This window comes from Epinephelus moara, chromosome 17, assembly GCF_006386435.1.
Source record: "Epinephelus moara isolate mb chromosome 17, YSFRI_EMoa_1.0, whole genome shotgun sequence".
Lineage (NCBI taxonomy): Eukaryota > Metazoa > Chordata > Actinopteri > Perciformes > Serranidae > Epinephelus > Epinephelus moara.
The window spans coordinates 15,831,279-15,846,252 of record NC_065522.1 but is presented as its reverse complement, the minus strand read 5'-3'; the positions used below and the strand labels follow the sequence as shown (position 1 = coordinate 15,846,252).

The following is a 14,974-nucleotide window of genomic DNA, read 5'->3' as shown; positions in this document are numbered from 1 at the left end:
ACAAGCTTTGATAAAGACAAGCAATGGCAAAATAAATCCAATTATAGCTTGAAATATATAAATGTTCTGATTCAAATCAAATAAGAAAAATAACAGAAATTGAAGGTATACTATGTGGGAATTGTCAGTTACTGTTGTAAATGCGCTTGCCAGCAAAAGCGAAAGTTAAGGCCGACCCCAGATTCACTCTAGTTTGGCATTTCGCCTTGCTATACTTGAGTCTCTTGGATGCCTGCTGCTTACAGTCTGGCAACTTGTCACTACCTTTTTATTAAGTCACTTGAGTGCTGTGGGGATACACGCCCACAAATGTCCCAAACACGGAAAATAAGAAAATATACCGCCACACACTTCTAGTTGGTCATAAGTGATTGAGAGTGATTATTGCTGTGTGAGTCTATACATTGTTTTCATCCTGCATACTTTCTCTTTTATCCTCTTGGAAAACCAATGAAAACAAACAAAAAACTTGGTGCCTACCTCAAGGTCATCCAGTGATCGTGCCAGGCTGAGACGTTTGGCAGAACGACGCTTAGAGGCGCGGGCAACACCCATACCCCAAAACCTGGAGCCCTATGAGAAGAAAGGAGAGACAGATGAGCACAAAGAGACACAAAGACCAAATCTATTGACAGTATTATCAACACCAATATCAGCGAACTATTTCTAATTCTGGTTTCGATCTTGCATACCCTCAGGGGAATTAATGGACTGTCAGGCTACAATACTGGGTCCAAGTCACTGTAATTCAATTCAAATCAATTTAATTATAATCAGTTTATTGTCATTGCTGGTCTTGAAATTCCTCAAAAATGTATCTTGCAAGATAAACAGGGAAAAGCTGTGGGAAATGGTTGTTCTTTTCAAAAAGTGGAATCATTTTAAAATACTATGCATACATACTTTACATACTATTGTACTGTATCATTTTTATTGGGGGTGGAATCACCCTTAAGATGCATTGCCAATTCATTCTCTCCTGATAGATTATGTCTCAATGCAGGAAAGTCACAATTTTGTGAGACTGGGCTGTATGTTCCTTACAGTTCACCTAATTGGATGGTAAACATAACGGAGGTAAACATGTGCGTCACGTTTACTCAGCTAAGATACTTCTTGAGTTCAGAATAGCTACAAATAATAGACGTTGAAAGTAATTCAATCTGTTTATTTCAATTACGAATCCTTACAAATATGCTGTGTTTTTAAAGTAGCAAGTAGTCACACAGTGTGAATAAGTAAATCATGTGCAGAAATCAAATATTGGATGCATCAAGTGCATCTATAACCTTTTTATAATCACATCTTAGCCGTCTAAATCAAATCCTAAGGTGCCTAGAGATTCCAACCACTAATTTTCATCTACTCAAATTTCCTAAAATGTCACTTTTAAAACACTCAGAATGGGTTATCACTGACTCCGAGATAATGAAATAATAATCCAAGAGATAAAGTGTCTGTGTGCACTTCTGGGCTGATGATGACATTTACTCATGATGTGTACGGGAAAATGAAGATGTAACACTATTACCAAAAATTAAGAGTGACAGGTGACTCTGAAGTTAGTCAGCTGAAATAGATGGTCTGGAAATCTCAGATTTTCAACTAGATTTGGCAGATTTCTCTGCTAAAGCTTCTGCATTTACATATAAAGTGACATGACACAGTTCTCTCTGACAGCACACAGACTGGTCACATTAAGCTAACCTAAACTCCCACAGCCCTGTTCCATAAGTACTGACACAGAAGCACTAATTTCACAGTCTAACGGTCAAAAACTACCCTAAGAGATCAGACAGAACCACTACGGTTTCACTTTAGAGAAGATTAAGGAGTTTCACCAGTCACCAGCGTTCTTATGATTGGAGAGGTTGTGTGTGTGTCTGATGTCTGAACGAGAGTTAAAGAATTGCAGATAATTACCGCTGCATGACATGGGCTCTACCCTGTAATTTGCCTGGCTTCCTGTGCAAAATTGTCTCCTTTCTGTTTGATCTAATGCAGGCTGGGGGACAAGGACACAATCTGCTTTGAATTCATAAACACAGCAACATGCTTTACTTAAATAAGGTTAAAAAACACCAATAAAAATAGTAAGTGAAGTCAAAAAATGATTTGTGGCTGACCTGGATATGACCTAAAGCACTGAATTCTGATTTTTGGCTACTTACAAAAACATGTTTGCATACATATCAATTAATTCTATTCATCCCCATGGTTTAGAGAAAAAAATTTAATTCAGAGACACTGCATACACATCATTAACTTACTAGGGGAGCCTCATTTCCGGGACTACATGGATACACAGGGCCATCTTGTGGGCAGCGAGGACAGTGCCATAAAAAACAAATCAGGTTCCCTCTCTCTGCACACTTATGACAATGACATCATTGACTTAAAACAGGTGCTTTCTTAGTTGAATTCACACTCAGCACCAATTGACTGTTGAAAAACGTGGTATTGTGTTTCATTTTAGGTGCCACCAAGAACAGGCTTACTAACACCCCCTCATGTCTGGAAACTCAACTCCGTGTGACCATTTAATACTTCCTGTGTCGCTGTGTTAAACATGAATGAAGTGCAGAAACAGATGTCTTGGTTGGACTGTGCTTACAATGGAACGGTTTCATGTCAGTGTGTGTGAAAGGATTTCTCATTAACACATGGATAAGGAATTATCTGCAAGGATACAGTACGAGCAAACACAAGACTCAGCAGTATTCAGGACCCTGTAATATCTAGAAACATCACACAGAAATCAAGCTTGGGGCTAAGGTTCATAGCCATGGGTAGACTGTTTCCACCTATAATCAAAACTTTGAGGTAGCAATCTGTAATTTTTCACTAATTCCAGATGGTATTTTCGAGCTGGTTCCTGTCATTGATGTTGTAAAAATACCTGAAATCTGTACATAAGTACAGTTCTTGAGTAAATGTACTTAGTTACATTCCACCACTGATGAACAGCATCTCCTTCTATGAGATTTCAGTTATAAAATGCAGGGGGAAAAAAATGTCCTACTCACAATTTTGGTATCTTTGCGCTGTTTCTCTCTCTGTTCAAGAAATCTTTGGGTCCATTCCTCTCTGGGGGGGAGCATCATGACCTCTGCTGAACAGTACCTGTCTGAGGGGATCTGACTCATGGGGGGAGGCAGGATATTTGTGCTGGAGGACCAGTTGTTGGTCACCTGAGGCTCAACATCACCGCTTTGCACTTTAGGCCACTTTGACTTTGAGAACCACCTTTGGCTACTTCTGAGGGGGTCCCCAAAGAAGTTTGTTTTTTTACCCAAAGGCAGTGGAGGAGGTGGGGGCTTAAACTGGAACTCAAGCCTGGGTGGGGGACCTCCATAAAAGCTATGAAGAGAATCAGGGCCAGGTAGTGACTCTGAAAGGGAATGTGTGCTGGCACTGTTCTCTGGATTTAGTTTTTGGCCATTCTTGGAGAGGTTTATTGGAGTGAGGTCTTGAGGAAGAGGATAATCCCATGGACAGCTGGGAAGGTGGGACCCAGGGTGGTTTCGGATTGCGGAAGGGAAATCCCTGTCCGCTCTCTCCTCAGGGGGTGATGCATTTCCAATTCCACTGTCCCCATTGCTGCTGGCGCTGCCTTGTTTGCCTGTGCTGCCATTCTCCCTGGCTTGCTGCTGAGCCTCCATGTCCAGTTTGACTCGAAGCCTCTCCACAGCCTCCCCCAAGTCACTGTACAGCACTGTGACAAAGTGAAGAACATCTGGGGGAGTCTGAGGAAACTCCAGGCAGCCCAAGGCATCTGGATCTGGAGTGCAGTCGAAACCAAAGCGTCCAGCAATGCCTATATGGTCCTCATGGTTTCCAAGCTCTGGGTCAATAAAGAAAACATGGCAGGAGGCCCGCAGAGGACCATCCTCAGGTACACGGCCATTGATGATATGTGCTGTGGTGACCAGGCATAAAAAACGTGGGTCTTCAGCACACACAGCCCCTAAAACCAGGTTCTCAGCAGGAAAAGCTGCCAGAACAGCTCCTGCATCGTCACAAAGTCGGATACAGTCAAACATGATTTTCATCATCACCAGAGTATGGGTACTCTGCTCTGTTCCCAGCTGACGTATTCGCTCCCGAATGGCTTTTAAACAGTCATCCTCTGATTCTGTAGTGTTTAAAATCAGCTCTGTGGAGCTCAGGTAGCCCACCACCATGGTCATGTTTAACATACTCCAGTCTGGATTAGCTTCTTCTGTGTCTGTAAACACAGAGTCTGTGTCGCCCACTCTGGAAGTTTCCTCCTTTGCCTGCACAGCTAAATTATTCCACTGTTGTGACCACTGCGACATGTCAGGCTCGGACACCGGCCTCTGTTTGGCGCTGATAGCATGACCTGAGTTATGGCTTGAATCATACGAGATAGTGCGGAGAACACTGGCCTTTTGAAAAATACCATTTTTCTGTCCATTTCCAAATTTTGCATCGTTAAGAATGGGGTTCCCCATGATTCGGCTTGCAGCATGCACCACCAACTGCAAGGGTCCCTTGCAGGTGCCAATCAGCTGCACCACAGTCTCATGCAAAGCAGTGGACACGTCGGTTCCATTGATGGCCATGATGTGATCCCCCTGTTTGAGTCCCACCAGGTCAGCTGGGCTCCCCTCCAGGATGCCACTCAACAGACACGGCCGTTGTCCCGAAATAGTAAAGCCATAACCTGCCCGACCACGGATGACCTCCACAACCCTCAGCTCCCCGACTGCATTTAAATCCAGACGCCTCCTCGCACCCTCAGGCTGTCCCTGTATTCTCATCTTTGTTGTGGGGTGCTGTGAGATCCAGCGTGTGGGAGCAGAAACACTTGGTTGCCAACACTATTGTGTTGTTGTCATCCTACAGTCGCACAAAGTGGATGAAAACAGACAGAAAGAACATTAGAAAGCAGTTATTTTGCCATAAGAACAGAGGAATTATCACACAGGATTGCACAATAATTCAGACAGTTTCTCATCAGTTCTCAACAGAGACATGTTGTGATTAAACGCTAATTTGAAGCACTTTATTGGGCTGCAACACTTATTTTCATTATCCTTGTCAATGATTTGAGTTTAATCTTGTCAAAATTTTCCTAATATTATGTCCATACAACAAACCAGAGCTGCAAAATTAATCAATTAGTTCTCAACTATTAAATAAATCTCCAACTAGTTGATAATAGATTCATTGGTTTGAGGAATTTTTACAGAAAAAAGTCAATTTTCCCTGATTCCGGCTTCTAAAATGTAAATATTTTCTGGTTTCTTAACTCCTTTATGTCAGTAAACTTAATATCTTTGGGTTGTGGACAAAACAATACATTTGAGGACGTCATCTTAGGTTTTGAAAAACACTGATTGACACTTTCCACCATTTTTACCGAACTAATCCATTATTCAAGAAAAAGCCCACACAAAAAAAACCCCAGAATATTTAGTTCACAGCCATTTCAGGCTACAAAAGTGGAATATCTTAACTTTTAAGAGGCTATAACAAAAAAAATTAGGATTTCTAGCTCAAAACTAACTCAAACAATTAATAAGTCGTCAAAATTGCAGCTTGTTTCAGCTTTAAAATACACAGCTATTATTCTACTTGAATAATACACAGCCAAATTTTTGTTAAGACTTTTGTTTAAAACATAATTACAAATACACTTTACAAAATACACACAAACCAAATTAAGGGGCAGGGTGTTTCTCTAGCTCTTTTTACTCCTGCCTAAGTAAATTATAAACCACATAAAACACCGATATCAATCTTCTTTAAACAATTATCCGTCAGAAAGGACACAGACAGCTTTTATGGCCCAGCTTGCAAAGTGCTCCCATGCACCCCTCCACCCACTCCCCCAAAACAAAGTGCCAGCTGGCTCCTTACCCACCACCAACACTTAAATGACAACCAGACTCTTTGGTTTCGGTCAACCACTGTTTCTAAATGTTCCAGTACCCTACTCACCACACCAGTTAAACACTTTCAACACGGCAAAACACCTGACGAAGCATGGCGGCGTCTTTGTTTTTCACCAACTATTAAAAAAGTTAGCTTAAACTGCTGTTACTTTAACGCTAGACCCGAAACTATCACCACAACGAGGCTGAGTGACGGCTAAGTTTTTAAATTACCTTTTTCCGACGGTGAAAAGTTCCCAAAAAACTCCCACGAGTTTAATTTCACGCCGCTAAACGTTTAAATATTTACATTTTTCAAATTACACGTCCATTTTTTAACAATTCAAATCAATATTTCCCTGCCGTGATTGAGCGGCGCGAGGGCACCTCCTCCCTCCATTCACTACAGCGGCGGAGATCACAAAGCGTCTTTCATTGTAACCATGACAGCGTAACGTCTGTGGCGCACGTGACGTCCCTTTCCGGCCAATCACAGCGCACGTCATGTTCGATATTCAAACGACTGGAGTGACGCTATTGGCTGATAGTGATGACAGTGGAGTCTCTTTATATTGCGCTAAAGTGAATCAAATTTAAAAGCCTGCTGTCTTTTTTTTTTTTTTTTTTAACAAACAACGCCATTTAAATACAGAAAAAACAGGATTTAAACCACCTCTGAAATTATCCCGGAAACATGTCACGAAGGTCTAATTTCAAAACGCACCTTCAATGTAAATAAGTTCTCAATAAAATAATGACAATAAATACAAATTATTAGTCTTACCTAACGTTATATAATTGCTGTTACTGCAGTCACTCTCAATCACTTTGCATGTGGTCGCCCCCTCTCTCCACACTGGAGCAGCAGCACTTGACTGCACGCTGTCTGTAAACAATACCTCACCGGTCAAAGGGCTGCAACGGCTGCACACACTGTCACGTGGTTTTATTACACATGTGCAGCAGCCTATACATTTGTGGTAGAGAAGGAATAACTGACAGAGGGGTCACAACATGCTTAATAATAATAAATGATCATAAAAAAAAAGCTTAATGATATTTGCCATGAAACACTAATGTAGTTTTTGGTAACAGCAATAACAGGTAAGAAATATTCAGTTACATCTTAAACAAATAGCACTGCATGTGCATTTCCAAGAAGGAGAGACTTCCATGGAGCTGATGTAGAGTGTGTGATGGAACTAACTTAATCCCCAGTTTCTCCAAATCCTCTTAAAATAGGCTGAAAGGCAAAGACCTTAACATTTCTGGCTTTATCGGGCTGTACCTTCTGTGTGTTTTGCATTTCAATAATTACTCTGCAGTAACAATGAAAGACAATACATAACGGCAGACTGTGTGATGTTTTATTCAGCAGAAATGCAAATAAGAACAGGACACCTTTGCATATTAAAGTATTAAAATCTCAGGAAAAAAAAGTCTAGGGGTATCTATTTATATCCAATCTGAAGAGTACAATACCACCCACAGTAAGATGTTATTTGTTTGTCCTTAGTCAGTCCAATTAGTGTGCAGGCAGAGAGCCAATCTGTGTGGTCACAGTGACACACAATTTGAAGAAGCAGGATATGAATAGAAGAATGAGCCAGTGGGGTCTGTGTACGTGACCCAAAGCTCAAAATTTGTCTGATTTTTATCTATTGCATCTAAATAAGATTCACTTTGAACTGATCAGTTAAAAGCAGAAAATGCACCTTTGATCTCAGAAATTTTTCTCTACACCAGCATCATTGCCACAGCCATCAGCCACACTGTATTGCAAAATCAAGGTTGGAAGCTACTCTGTCTCACCCGCAGGAGACGGTAGGCCAGCATGTTTTTGTCAATTCTGGCTGTGCTGCTCTTGAGGGCTGCAGTTTTTGTTGGCTATGTTGCCATTTGCTGACAGATTCCTTCCAATCACTCCATAACAGCAGAGATTATTGCCTCAACTTCTGGCTCATAATGCTACAAATTGTCCTGTTTTGGCATCAAACATCCCCAACTTGTAATTATCCTGGAGCGGTGAAAAAATGAAGTGACAAGATGAGTCTGTTTTTTTGCAAGGCTGTTGTTCCCACAGTAATTTTAATAGGGTACTTGACAAATTAGCAAGACAGAGGATCTGATACTGCTATTTCTACAATGTAAGCTCACATTAGAGCCTGACATACGGTAGATGCTAAAGTGCCAGCGTATGTCATTATGGTTAATAACATGGTTGTCTTCCATGAATGATATACAGGCTGATGACACCTTCAGACACCGCGATGGCATATTTTTGTACCTCTCTATATATTCCATGTTGAACTGAAATCCAAAATAAATATAGGTACAGTAGTCTTGCTTCAACGAGGCTATAGGTGAAGCAAGACTTGATCTCTCCCAGGCAACCATAACCCTCACACTTCATGGCTTCACTGGGTCTTTGCCCCCACTCTGACCCCATGATGCTGACGTGGTGGAGGGAGGCTGAATCATCTTCTCCAGAAGGTTCATCATGCGCTCCTGCAGCTGCAGACACTGGACCTGGAGGAGGTTCTGTTGGTGCAAGGCTCGACGGACCTCCCTGCATGTCTCCTCTATGGCCCGGCTCGACCTCTTCTGTTGCTGTAACATGGCCTGCATCACCCGCAGTTTCTTTCTCTTCACAGACAGGTGCCTGTTTGCATGTCTTTTCCTGCCTGAAGTAGGGTGAGAGCTGGAGAACAGAGAATGGACCTTTAAGAGCAGGAAGAGATTACCTCTGGGTGCAAGAGCTCATTGTTAGTCAGTCAGCATGTAGTTCAGACCGGAAAAAACAGATAGACATGTATGTTTATATTGCTATGACATTGCCGATTAAAATCAAAGAAAACACTGAATGGAATTTCAAGCTATCAGTTACAACACACAGCTAAACACCAAACCAAACAGTTCACTATACGAGTAAGAAAGCCAAAAGCTAAAGCTAGGTGAAGATTACCACATTGAGCATTGTCTTTATCCTTGTCTAAGGCTAAATGCCAACCCCAAACCCTTAACCTATGCAGCTGATGCCAAAGCAAATGAGCCAAATACAGTCAAAGGGGAACGCCACCTAAATTAATAATTCTAATATGTCATTTCCACGGTCTAGCAAAGCTCAATTTATATCTGAGCGTGAGCTACCCCTTCTCAAATCCAGAAACCAGAGAAGTAGTCTAGGTCTTAAGGTGTGGACATACCAAACCGACATCAAAGAACTAGCGGCGACGAAAGCCAACTGTTGCGTCGTCTACGTCGCCTCACGTCGCCCTGTGTCAGTTGCATTTGAACACACTACACGGACTACATCGGACGGCCAAGTGGCACGTATGTTCTGCGCCTGCGTGAGAGAGAGCGGAGTGAGAGAGTGGTGCATCCTGTCACCCCAGGGGTTTCCTATCTGTGCAGCCGAGCACCACAGCACCTCCACGGACTATTACATCCAGACGGTCGCACCACAGCACCTCCACGGACTATTACATCCAGACGGTCCCGGTGTTTCCTCATTAGGCTCCACTTCACTCAGCTGCCTGATAAACCCTCTGCTTCTTCCCACGTTAACCTGAATAACAAACCAGGGCTCGGTGTTCTGGTTGGATCCAAACGGAGACCCGGGACTAGCTGGGAAGCTAGCTGAGGCTAACTGGCTGTGCTTCACTCCGGTCATGCTGCGGCTAACGCTCCGCTAGCCACTCCCAGCTAGCACCGGTTTGTTATTCAGGTTAAAGTGTGAAGAAGATTCAACATGCTCAATCGGCCGAAAAGCCACCGCCGCCGCCGAAGTGCCGACAGACGCTCACCGACGGCCCGACTTTGGTCGACGGCCGACCGCCAGCTTGGTGTGTCAGGGCCTTTAAACCTGTGATGTGATAGGTTATAAAGTCTGGAGCCATATACAATGACCCTTTACACAGAGACTGAGCTAAAGGGGTGCTTCAAAGTCCCTTCTTAATGCTCAGAGGGTAAGGAGCTCCCAGACCGCATTGTTTTCCCAATTATGGACATATATGGCTGCTGTTCTTCTTTGAGTTAGCTGCTAACTGCTAGCAGCTACTTTTCAAATCTCCCACGGTGGCTTGCATGCATAACACATTGTCAAAATGTCACATCCATGCCACCCATGATCCCATCCTGCCAGCTGTCCCTTTTATACAGACGTTGTTTCGGCACTGTTATTACCTCCGATGCTGCCTTAAAAGCAAGACAACTCTGTCCCTCCATTCTGCCATTGTACCTTTTATACAGAACGGCGTGGCAGCATATTGGTTTAAGATTCCCACCTTGAAGAGGCAGTGTCAAAGGGGCCTAATGAATGGAAGCCTGATTTTGTGGACCAACAGAATGTTTGTTTTCTTTCTGATACCAAAATATGCTTTACTGTAGCGTAGTGTTCCCAGTTCTGAAACAGAAAATGTTCCAGTATACTCAGAATATTCCCTTGGCTGCTCTTGATGTCATCTAGAAAAGTGGTTCCCAACTGGTCCAGCTACCGGGTCCAGGTTTCTCCTTCGTCATTAATACAAGGTCCACACAGTTGTATACATTCGGTGTCATACTTGAATTTGGCCGTGTCGTCGAGCTAGCTTGCTGTTTCTGTCCAGTGGCTGTCCGTTAGTCATTCAGTCTACAGCAGGAAACCGCACATCAAAATAAAAGCTCAGTGCCAAAGATTCACCGTACTTAAAAATAAAGTGGGTTTTTTACAGATTTGATAAGTTTGCGAGTCATACAGAATGGACCTGTGACCCACTTTTGGACCGTGACCCACCAGTTGGGAACCACTGATCCAGAACATCTTTCCTCATTAATTGCTCCAGACTTTATCCCCTATTACATCACAAATTTTGACTTTTAGCACTCTAGCTTTTAAATTTGGGAGAGAGTTGTTCATGCTCACCAGTCATTTTAGACTGTTTTAGATGGAAGGAATAACATGATTTTTCGAAATAGGTGTAGTTCCCCTTTAAAGCTAGCTGAAGATAACGGCTGCTAGCCTTTGCTAAAGCTAAATTTAATTCAATCTTTCCCCAGCTGTTTCCTGTAACTGTAAATTTTGAACAACTAATTGGTAAACCAATAACCAATCAAACTATCTGGTTATTTCTTTATCTATATATCTAGCAGAAAATAACCACCTCTTAGCCTTGTTTTAAGCTTAGGCTAAAGCTAAGTGTATCTACNNATTTCAAAGAAAACAGGTTGTAAAATTTGAATTTACTACAAAATACAAACACCAAACCATAAACTATACAGCTATCCATGGCTAGCCTGTCTATCTATCTATCTATCTATCTATCCATCTATCCATCTATCTATCTATCTATCTATATAAGAGAGCAAAACATGTAAGCTAACCTGATATAGATTAAAGACACAAAATATTCTTGAAGTACTTTAGAGTTTGATTTCTCAACAATATGGTTTGCAGAGTCATATTTTTTCCATGCAACAGGAAACGCATGTAGCAACATGACTGAGTAAAACTTTGTAGGACGACTATGTAAGCTTAGTTGACACCAAAACTTTGGTGGACTGCTTCTCTGAAACAATACAATACAAAGGTGAGACTATCAACCTGTTATTACCTTTATCAGTGACATACATACACACACACATACAACATATGTGCAGTCTAGTTCCTGTTACCTGGAGCCCTGTGTGTGCTCACTGTCAGAGCTCAAAGAGTCCAGCTCTTGTTTTATCTCCATCTCATCTGAGGAGCCTGTGTACTCTGGCAGGAATCCCATCATCCCCTCCTCTGACTGGGGCACCAGGTTGTCTGTAGTCTGGGAGGAGGTGGAGGGACCTGCAGCAGAGGCCTGAAACTCTAAAGAGTTGACTCGCCCGTTCTCCAGCGGCTTGGACAGGATCTTCTCGATGGCCTTATAATACGGCCAGTCTGGTGCCTCCCCACTTTCACCGGTTATGGTTTTCAGTCGCCTGTTAGATCAGAAATAGATGTTTAAAGTCATGCAACAGCTGGAGTTTGAGGTCATAACTCTGACTGGATCTGGTGCACTTGCCTGTACTGAAATGACATGTTGGTGATTTTCATCTTGATCTCCTCTTTGAAACGCTGCTCTCCGGTCAGCTGGAAAAACCTCTGGGACATCTTCTCGTAAACCTTGGCATTCCTCTTGCTCATTTTCAGTTCGTTGTGGTGTTCCTCCCACACGTACAGGAGAGCTTTCATTTCCCCGTCGGTCCAGTTCGGGGCCCGTCTGTGTTTCTCACTGTGACCCGCCATGAGGTAGCTGAAACCATCCTCTGTTGCCATGTTTGAAATGGTTTCTCTTGGCCTGTGCTGGCTGTGTTTGCAGGATCTTTAGTGGATCAATTTGAAAGTCTTTTACTGTGCTAAGAGCTGTGTTGAATCTGCAGTGAGGGAGTGATAAATGCAAGCAGGCACACACACCGTCCTGCCTGTGCCCTTCCCCCTAGCCCTGCTGAAAGAGGACTCAAAATGGGGCCTAAGGCGGGAGAGGAATCCGGTTAAAAGCTTTTAGTGGTGCGTGATGTCACCGTGACATCAAGTTGCCTTGGCAACGGCCGGGGAGGCACTTTATTTTCCCTCCCTCTCCTCTAACCACTCCCATGTGCTCTCCTTTCCCCTCCACTCTGCTTCACTGGCAGCACAAAAAGCTTTTAGCTGAAAGGCAGCAGTGTGAGCGCATGAGATTGCTGACAGTTTTGAAATATGAGCCTCTAGGGAGGGAGGAAAAAAAGGAGAGTGGAGGGTATGTGTTTCCCTGGCAACAAGGCACTGGATTTGGTCGTCAGCCAACACACTGCTCCATTTAAAAGCTTTTAATAATAGACAAGTCATTTTGAGATGGGGAGAGGGAGGATTTGCTTTATCTGGCATGATGTAGAGGAGAGGAAAACACTTCCAGTCTGCAGTTTAGACCTAAAAGGCAAGCAAAAGCTTTTCACTGAAAAGCTGTGAAACACTTTAGGAGGAAATATCAGACACAGTGGCAACATGTGGTGATCAAACATAGGCACCCCTGCAATGACATACAAAATGCTGACTGCTCTGTAATCTGTAATCAGCTTTCTATTCACTGCTGTGCTTTATAGACAATGGACCTCTGCAGGAAGGGTCTCTCCTCTGACCAGTTGGAGACCCCTCCCCCATTTACATCTCAGCAAGAGGCGGATCTTCGTCTGCCCCCTTCTCAAGCACCCTAATCTACCATAATTATGTGCATTTATTTTCCCTTGTCTCCTGTTCCCTTTCTCTCTACCTCCCTCCCTGTTCCCATCTTTCTCTCGAGAATATTTATGCACAAAACCGCGGTTAAACCTCCAAACCACTCTTTCCCTGCAGCATTTTCCCTCCTGCTTTGTCTCACCATATTCACTTCTGAAAGCGCAGAAATGGTAATGCACTGACACAAGCCCACCCTCACTTCATCTTTATTAGTGCCACTAGTTGCTGTCAGTCCAGCTTAACTCAGTTCTGGCCTGATTAGACCCTTAACCCATCTGCTCCCCGGTAACCTGACAGGCGGCCAGTGCATTTTCATACCACAAATTGGCAGCTTTGCCCAATCCATCACATCTGTCACTTAAGACAAACGTTAAGCTCAGCCGTTGCAGAAAAGGAAGGGCAAATGAAAGTTGGTGGGAAAGGGTTTTTTTTGTGTGAGTTTGTTTTTCCACTGTTGATACTAGTGTGTAGTTAAGAGGCTCAAGAAAGTGAAGAACTTTGATGTTTTTTTTTGGGAGGTATGGCTTCATATTTATCGCTTTCCTCAAGGTAATATATTGTTTTTGCAGGGTTGTGATTGTTGCCTTGACAGTTTTCGCTCAGAATTAAGCACAATCTTTAAATTGTCTTAAAGATACACAAAGTAAGTCTTAATGCCTATGTTTAAATGCATACTCACTAACATACTAACCCTTTCAATATCATGACCGAATCCTCTTGCTGGGGTCCACTATAATTGTTTTTAATTGTCTCCGTACATTTTTTCATTCGTTTAAGTGGAAGTAATCCAGACTACTAATCCAGGAGCCAGACTAATCTACAGATAAACTGGTCATGCGCCGCTCATTTCGAGTAGTACCAATCAGCAGTGTGGGGGGATCTATATCTACATGACAAGACTAACCAGGATCTATTCATCAGGAGCCATTTTTAGATTTCAAATTTCATCTCATAATGGAACATAATGTCTCTATAACTGAAAGTCAAAATAACAGTAAGTTTACAACATGTGAATGCGAATACTGTGTCGTTTTAAAACTGCAAAAACTAATTCTGCTATTAATTAGTCTGTTATTCTTTAAGGAATGGCTGAAATCTCAAATAAAGATGTCATAATATAGTATCATAATACGCTCCCCATATTCTTATAGTACACCAACCCCTGTTTGTAATCAGTTTTTGATTGGGTATCTGCTAATGATAGCATTTGTCCAAGGTCGCATTAATCAGCAATAAACGTAGGATCTATGCTCCAGATAACGGCCATTTGAAACAGCAGATTTATCTTCTTACAGATTAAAAGTTGAATTCATAAGCAAACAAACGCAGCCTTGCTCTGGTCAATACACCTGGGGGGTGGGGGGTGGGGGGGTTGCTGCTAGTGTCATTTCGTCTATTATTACAAGTAGCCTACGGTGGCTAATGTTAGCTAACGTTAGCGAACAGATTCTTCTCTACTTTTGCTAATGTTACACAAAGTTTTACCATTTAGCATTATCATCTATTTGGCATGTGTGGCCACAGTGTTCGTTCTTAATTAAAAGTTATGTAGTCTTACTTACTCAAAATGAGCGTGTAAGTTGTCTGCACACGGTTCTCAACATGGAGGTGGCTGAGCTAGCGGCTAGCAGCTAATGGTGCTAACTCCACAGAAAACAGCAACAGTGGTAACAGCTGTGTTGACAGAGCTAATGGTGTTAACCTGCAGTTAAGGTATGTGTCAAAGCTATGCTTTCATGACAATGCCATCCCAATATCAGCAGTAACCACCAACCAGTGAGATACACACATGCACACATGGCCAGACAGCATAACACAACAAACCACAAAGAAGCTTGGATTACAACACACACAG

The 14,974-nt window shown here is 42.7% G+C and overlaps 2 protein-coding genes across 4 annotated transcripts in view; both read right to left on the bottom strand.

The window, feature by feature from the left end:
- Positions 1-6,825, bottom strand: part of rgs12a (regulator of G protein signaling 12a) — a 48,263-nt gene extending 41,438 nt beyond the window's left edge. The window contains exons 1-3 of one of the 3 annotated variants that reach the window (XM_050067293.1): positions 6,685-6,825; positions 3,027-4,863; positions 481-573 (exon numbers count right to left, since the gene is read on the bottom strand). In XM_050067293.1, the coding sequence (XP_049923250.1) occupies positions 481-573; positions 3,027-4,784 (1,851 nt within the window). In that variant the 5' untranslated portion in view covers positions 4,785-4,863; positions 6,685-6,825. Of the gene's footprint in view, positions 1-480; positions 574-3,026; positions 4,864-6,134; positions 6,305-6,684 lie in introns of those variants that run through there. The other 2 variants (XM_050067292.1, XM_050067294.1) reach the window with 2 other exon arrangements.
- A 422-nt stretch (positions 6,826-7,247) lies between these two features.
- msantd1 (Myb/SANT-like DNA-binding domain containing 1) lies at positions 7,248-12,449 on the bottom strand. The gene is made up of 3 exons (XM_050067317.1): positions 11,930-12,449; positions 11,553-11,846; positions 7,248-8,601 (listed from the first exon to the last, which is right to left on the bottom strand). The coding sequence occupies exons 1-3, from the start codon at positions 12,181-12,183 to the stop codon at positions 8,310-8,312; spliced, it is 840 nt and encodes a 279-aa protein (XP_049923274.1). The 5' UTR covers positions 12,184-12,449; the 3' UTR covers positions 7,248-8,309.
- Positions 12,450-14,974: the final 2,525 nt, after the last annotated feature.